The sequence below is a fragment of the Coffea arabica genome, chromosome 11e (assembly GCF_036785885.1).
Source record: "Coffea arabica cultivar ET-39 chromosome 11e, Coffea Arabica ET-39 HiFi, whole genome shotgun sequence".
NCBI classification, from domain to species: Eukaryota; Viridiplantae; Streptophyta; class Magnoliopsida; order Gentianales; family Rubiaceae; genus Coffea; species Coffea arabica.
The window spans coordinates 16,652,457-16,660,101 of NC_092331.1; the positions used below are offsets into that span (position 1 = coordinate 16,652,457).

At 34.4% G+C, this 7,645-nt stretch overlaps 1 protein-coding gene across 1 annotated transcript; it reads right to left on the minus strand.

Moving 5' to 3' along the window:
- LOC113718050 (cysteine-rich receptor-like protein kinase 10) lies at positions 1 to 3,246 on the minus strand. The gene is made up of 7 exons (XM_027242972.2): positions 2,411 to 3,246; positions 1,843 to 1,977; positions 1,617 to 1,738; positions 1,309 to 1,519; positions 951 to 1,188; positions 626 to 773; positions 1 to 514 (listed from the first exon to the last, which is right to left on the minus strand). Exons 1-7 carry the CDS (start codon positions 3,231 to 3,233, stop codon positions 179 to 181), a joined length of 2,013 nt encoding a protein of 670 aa, XP_027098773.1. The 5' UTR covers positions 3,234 to 3,246; the 3' UTR covers positions 1 to 178.
- Positions 3,247 to 7,645: the final 4,399 nt, after the last annotated feature.

Consider the following 7,645-nt stretch of genomic DNA (forward strand, 5'->3'; position numbering starts at 1 on the left):
TGCCACAAACCTATTAGACCTCTTAGATACAAAATTCATGACCTTTATGTACTAGAATTCAGATAAAAACCTGCCGAGTACAAAACAATAAATTAAAAAATGAACTTACAAAATCTTGATAAATTTTGCCAATGCAACTAGTTGACATGATTAGAAATGTCTATAATTCTGCTGTTGTTTATCTGGGATATAATTCAGTGATTGAAACTTCGTTGATAGACGGGTTTAATGGAGACTTGGTGTCGGTAGATGTATCAGATACTGGTAAATCGTTAGGTGAGCTTTGTGTTCTACTACGACCAAAATATGCGGGTGGATTAGGTGCAGGCAACGTTATAGAATTACTATTGAGCATGAGAACTGTTGAAGCCATGGTTGGCCTTTGTTCAATTTCGTCTTGAACGCATAGCAAGCCAACATGGATGCTTTGAATAACTTCATTTCTTGAATATGTATCTCCGATTGTTGGATCTACCAATGCTAATGGTGTTCCATCCCTCCATTGTCTCCAAGCCTGCAACATATATTGCAAGTGATGACAGTGGAATAAATTGTCTCATTCAAATGTATACAAGAGCTCTCCAATGAGAATTCCAAGAAAATGAGATGTTTATTTTGTACTTACATAGCTTAGAAGGTCATCTCCTCCATGAGCTTGGTTGAACTGACTGTTCTTCTTGCCACTTAGAATTTCTAAAATTAGAACACCAAAACTGAACACGTCTGATTTTACAGAGAACAAGCCGTGCAAGTATTCAGGAGCCATGTAACCACTACAAATTAGAACCATTTGTAATACACTTCAGGATTCAGCAATTTGAAAATTTAAAACTGATGATGACAAAATGTAGAGAATGTAATTAAATATTAGAGTTTTAAAGATAGTGGGATCATTGTGTTATTACAATCATATAACCATGGAGATAACAAGATGTGGGTATAGAACTTACTATGTTCCTGCGATTTTACTTGTATTTCCTTCAGATTGATCAACTCCAAAGAGCCTTGCCAAGCCAAAATCAGCGATCCTCGGATTCATATTTCTGTCTAATAATACGTTACTGGCTTTAAGATCACGATGTATAATCCTAAGTCGAGAATCTTCATGAAGATAAAGAAGTCCTTTTGCTATTCCTCCTATGATCTTGTATCGTCTTGACCAGTCCAACAATGGTTGCTTTTCTGGGTCTATAAAATCATCAAACATGGCACGTCTTTGTTAGTTTCTTTAACTACAAAAGTTAATTTCCAAAAAAGACTCGACAATCAATTCCAAAATAAATCAAGGGTGTTTGACTGGAACCTAACCAAAGAGAAAGTAGTCAAGACTTTTGTTGGTCACAAATTCATAGATGAGTATTCTTTCTTCTCCTTCCAAGCAGAAACCAAGTAGTCGGACCAAGTTTCTGTGTTGAAGCCTAGCAACCAGGGCAATTTCGTTTTTAAATTCTTCTGTGCCTTGAGCTGAGCTTCTTGATAGCCTTTTCACAGCTATCTCTTGTCCATTATGAAGTGTACCCTGATTGCAAATTAACAAAGTATAAGAAAATTTTGATTTACAACGATCATATTCATAAATTTTCAGCATACTTGAAAATGGCTTAAACTTAACTCGCCTTGTATACAGGTCCAAATCCACCTTCTCCAATTCTGTTTCCAACGGCAAAGTTGTTCGTGGCGGCTTGAATATCACTGAGGTTATATTGTAACGATTCTGCGGCTGAGATTTCACTTGCACCTGCAGCAAAAATGGTACAAGCTTAGTGAATATTAAATGAATCGACCCTTTAAGAATGGTAAATGTGTTTACTGCAACTGCACTTCTCAGTCCTTATAATTTACCGCTTGTTTCCATAATGGCAAAATATGGCTTCCTGGGTCTCCTTGCTATGCAGAAGCCCACGACCAATAGCACAATGGCAAGAGATATTGGGACAACAATTGCAACAATTGTTTGTGTTGAGATTCCGCCCCCCTCTGAATAAATCAATAAAAGCTCTTTAGCTCAAAAATCTGTTTTTAAAGTAAAGTAGGCAAGGATTTGAAAAGTGAAATGTTCAGATCCATTTATTCTTTTAAAATCTTTAACAAATAAGACAGTTTAAATTCCCATACTGGATTCTGTCAAAATAACTGACCAATGGAGATTTTTGTGGTTTTCATAGTTATATATAGAGAAAAAGATTCGGGATTTCTTCTTCCGCTGCTTCATTAAGCGAGCAATTGGCTGCAAAAAAGTAATGAAATCTATACAATCCACGTGAGAACTTGATGAATATAGCTGTTGACTACCAGGTGTGGCTCAATAGCTACAAGTGTGAAAGACTTGAAATACTAACTAATCCTAAAACAAAATTACAATTAAGAGTTCAGATAAATTCATATCATTTTGTTAAGAACTGGAACTTACCTTCACTACTAGTAGAATTGGAAGGAGGAAGTGGAGGAGGAGGAGTAGGAGGATGACTCAATGCAGGCTCGGGTGCTGGGCTTATAGAATTGTAAAACTTGTAGAGTTCATACCTAATATTGCATCTAAAAAACGCAACTCTACAGCCCTGACGGTTATTACAGTATGTGGGTATTTGAGAAATGGCGCTTCTAAGGCAATTCTCGCAGTCAAGACTGGAAAGATCTGGAGTACACTGTCCAAGGGCGTATAATCTCCTCTGAAATGGGGAATAATCCTCTTCTTTGATAGCAAATTTCTTCCCTGACCGAACATTTGCAGCCTGACTTGCTATGTCATTCATCATATGACTTAAGACCTGGTTGAACTTGTCTGGATCAGTGGCATTCTGTGTATTCACCCTATAGAAGATGATCCCCTGATCGGTCCAGGGGAACATGGACTCATTTGAATAACGCAACAAGCACTCGTCGTATAACATAAAAACCGTCGTTTGATTCCAGCATGTCTTTAGAATATCCTCACGGGCGTTTGCTACACATCGTCCACAACCATCGGGATTCACATCACCTCGACAATTAAATAGGCCGTAGACCATGTTAGAGGGGTCATGGCCAGCAGTGAAATTGTAGAAGCCATTCCTGCTTGCCAAAGAAGCATTTGAGGATAGAGTGGAAAGGAGGAAATTCAAGTTGTCTGTATACCTTCTGCCAGCAGTGGTGTTAGGATTTACGCACCAATAATCGGCATAAATCAGTCCCGTGTTGAAGCTAATCAAACAAATTAGCGGGAAACACGAGAACAATACGCTTCTGTAGATCATTTTGATCAGAATCAAGCAGATGACCAAAAGTAAACAGTAGAAAATTTTTGTATTCAGGCCTGCTTGATCATTGAGGTAGAAGTGTGAAATGCACTATATATGCAGAAGGTTATACACTTTCATATGCGAATACAGGAATCAGGAAAATAACAACAGTCTTTGTCGTTGATATTGACGGGAGTGAAAAAGTGAGGACGACGCCACAATTCCATGCTTTTATCTTTTATTGCACGATTTTCTGCAGATTAAAACGGGACACTGGGATGGAGGTCAAGTCAACTGCCGTGTCCCTTCAAGCAAGCCAGTACTTGTGTCATATGGCAGTTTACGCCAATGTTTTAAAAACCGGACCATTAATTGAACCGGTGAAGTGAAAGGGTCGAGGTTCAACCGGTCGGATTGGTTCAACTCCGGTTTAATGAATTTTTAAAAAAATAATTTATATAAATATATATGTACAAAATAAGACATGTAATGGACTAATTTAATACTTTATATGATGAAAAGTTTACTATTTTTTAATAACTTGGATTTTTAAAAATAAATTTTTTAAATTATAGGTTAAAACAAATAAATTTCATCTCAATTTCAATTATATCTAAATCCAACCCAAAAATATCACAATATTTTGAAATTATATAAAATTCACGTCTATGAGAATTTAGATATTGTGAACTTAAATTTTAATTTACATTTTGGGATTTAGAGATTGCAATTTAAAAAAAGAAGTTTGGAGTTCGAAGGAAGTCAAGAAAATCGAAAATAGAAATGTAAACTTGATAAGAAACAAAAAATGAGATAAAAGTGAGTGGTTGTGGCATTAAATAATTTGGGTTAAAAAAAATTCTTTTTTAACTTTTTTCAATTTAATGGACAAAAGCAAAATTAAAAGATGGAAAAAAATCAATAAATTAAAAATAAAGAGTTTTGATTAAAAAAGGAGTGACAAAAGAAAAGAGGATAGAGAGAGAGAGAGAGAGGTGAAAATTAAAAAGAAAGAGCCATGAGAGGATGAGATTTTGTAAGAAAAATGAAAAAAAGAAATATGAGTGTTTGCTTTATATAAATAAGTTATCAAAAAAAACTAATACGATGTGATGGTGCAACGGTTAATACATTGATCTTCTATTACAAAGGTCTTGAGTTCGAATCTTGATAGTTGCAAAAAAAAAAAAAAAGGAAGGTTGAAAACCGGTTCAATAGCGGTTTTTATGGTTCAACCGGTTCTTGACCGGTTTTCTCACAAAGTCAACTATGGCATTGAACCGGACCGGTGCCATGGCCGGTTTGCGGTTCAACCGGTCGGTCCGGTTCGGTTTTCAAAACATTGGTTTACACGCACCATCATAAATATATTTTTATTTTTAAATTATTTTTTTATGTTACGCATATTACATCATAAAAAATACTATAATAATTATTTTAAATAAACTCCTATCCAAACACACTGTTTTTCTTTTTTTCTTTTTTAAGAACAATCCTCATATGGAGGTGCATTGATGAAGATAAAATTTGAACCTTGACTTTCCACTCCACAATTAGTATGATGACCAACTCCTCTCCTCCAGAGAGGGAGTTGATTTTGAGGACCCATTAATCAAAATGCCATTTTGCTTCCTCCTCTGTGTGTGTCGACGTGGATGCAGGAGGACCTCTTGATGAGACCATGAAACAAGTGTTCGGGGATTGTCCCTCTGTGAATCTGTTAGGTAATGTCAATTGTTTGGGTTTGGACCAGAATTAAAAATTTCGAATCCGGATCTATTATAATATACCAATTTCATACCCGACCCATATACTCGATGGATTTTGTGCTTAGGGTTCAACGGATCCCGAATCAAGTTCAAATATACCCGAAAAAATAAAGCCCAACAAAAATGATGTATTTAGAAATATTATTGTCTTTAGAAATAAGGCCCCAACAAGATTAGGGTTTCTTAATTTGGTAAAAGAATTATTATTGTATTTAAAAATATTTATGTTTTATAATTATTAATGCATTGTTCGGTCCGGGTCAGATGCTAATTAAAATCGTAAACGGGTCGAATCTAGATAACGAAATTATTTCTCAATTCATACTAGGAAAAAACTATTGAGTTCGAACCGAGTTCATGTCCAAACCTGGTCCATTGACAGTCCTAATCAAGAAAGTAACGGAAAGTCTTTTATACGGGCGAGAGTGAAAAAGTGAGGACGGGCAAAAATTCCATGCTTTGTCATTACTGATCAAGGACCTATTGTTGGAGAGTGGTCAGTACATTAATTAGTGGGTAGTGTAAGGAACGTTTGAACTAAGTTTTATCAGTTGAATTGAAACTTTTTTTTGCACGATATTAGATTAAAACGGGATACTGTCACACCAAGTCAATCACTCAATTGTCGTGTCTTTTAAGCCGGCACAAGTCTTCCTTAGAGAAATTTCCAAAACTACCTAACTTCAAGGGAAAGATCTACCTCTAGAATTCTAGCATTGAAGTGGTTGCGCGGTGTAATTTTTAGGTTTGCCCACAAATGCGTAATTATTCAAATTGGTATATTAAATATCAAAACTTACGTAAAGTTGCACCAAAATCTTTGTGATTATTTTTTATAATTTTATTAAGCAATGAAGAGAAGCCATAATTTTAACTTAGTTGCTAAATGACAAAGAGTCATGTTTTGTTTTGCTGACTAATTGGACAGCAATGGTAATGTCATTGGTTTGAAAATGATATATCACCATATAATGTTGTCTTAAATTTTTTATGTACACCAAAAATGCGTTGCTCATGAACAAATTCAACAGGAATTTATGAACAACACTAAAATATGTTGGGCCAGAAACCTATATAATTGTAAAATATAGGAATGGCTGCAGAATAGAAGAGATATAGGACTCAAAACAATAAGGATTGAACAATTATATTTGCTTTCTTGTCTATGATAAGATAAACAAGCCATTATCTCATACTTAGAATCTTCTTAACACAACATATGCCATTTAATTTTTGCACCTGCAACTCTTAGCATCACAGAAAATAAACATAAAATCTTATAGACTAAAACAAGAGAGGGAAGAGCACCCAAAAAAAAAAAGCTAACTGAGATTAATTAAATAACAAAAAGTTAATTGAGATTAAGAGTCTCTAAGTGCAATAGCATGGTAGTTTCATTTTTTTATTATTTCCAATCCAGCCAAATCAAACTAACTTTCACTAAATATGATAACTCAAGCCAATCCCCTAGGAACAAAATCAACAAAAATTTAATGAAAGAACCATACTCTAGCAAAAGAAAAAGGACAAGCAAGATTTATGTAAAGACATGAGCAAAAGGACATCAATTATACCTGTTTTATTTTGTGACAAAATGGTGTCTTCAGAGGTCAAACTATTGTTTTATCAAATGGAATAAAAAAGTAAAGTTCACTACATTGACAAAATATACATCAAGTCTAACATGAAAACTTGAAGAAGAAATGTCATTGAAGTTGGCAATATCAAACTACATCCCCTAATAAACAACCAAAAAGTTGTGAATTTGCTTGATTGAGGTTCTTTAAGGATCATCATCATCACAAAGATAAGCATAAAAAATAGTTTCATTACCAGTGGCATCGGTTACTGACCAGGTTATTACCAACCGAAATAAATTTCAACAAAGGGCAAACTACAAATGGCCTAAGAAAACTAATTAGTTTATTTTCCTTGCCAATATTGAGTGATAAACAAAAGAAAAGCAAATCTTGCACCCCATCAATAAGATTGAAAAATAAACAAAAACTAAAAAACAAAAACAAGGCTAACATCTCTAGACAAAAGGAATGAGCAAAACTACAAGTTGAACAGCAAATGTACAACAAATAATATGGCCGAGTTGAATTCTGAAAAGAAGAAATTGAACTTTAGGTCCTGGCAGTGTATGATTCCCAAAAGAAAAACTCGAAACAGTAAAAATAGAATAAGTAAAGCAAGAAAATAAATTTGGATTTAAAGGAATAGGATGCCATCAAAAATTTTCATCTTCACTTATCTAAAGACTAATAACAGGGTAAAAAGAGTAGCAAAAGAAATTTTTTCACACAAAAAAAAAGGCATTAAAACATACCGTCAAGGCTTAATGAAGAAAGTAACCTAAAACTACAAGTTGAACATCAAATGTACAACGAATAATTAATATGGCCAAGTTGGATTCTGCAAAGAAGAAATTGAACTTAAGGTCCTGGCAGTGTATGATTCCCAAAAGTAAAACTCGAAATAGGAAAAACAGAATAAGTAAAGCAAGAAAGTAAAAGAAAATAAATTTGGATCTAAAGGAAATAGGATGCCGTCACAAATTTTCATGACTAATAACAGGGTAAAGAGAGCAGAAAGTTACAGTAGCTGCAGGGAAAGAAATTTATTCAGACAAAAACAAAGGGCATTAAAACATAC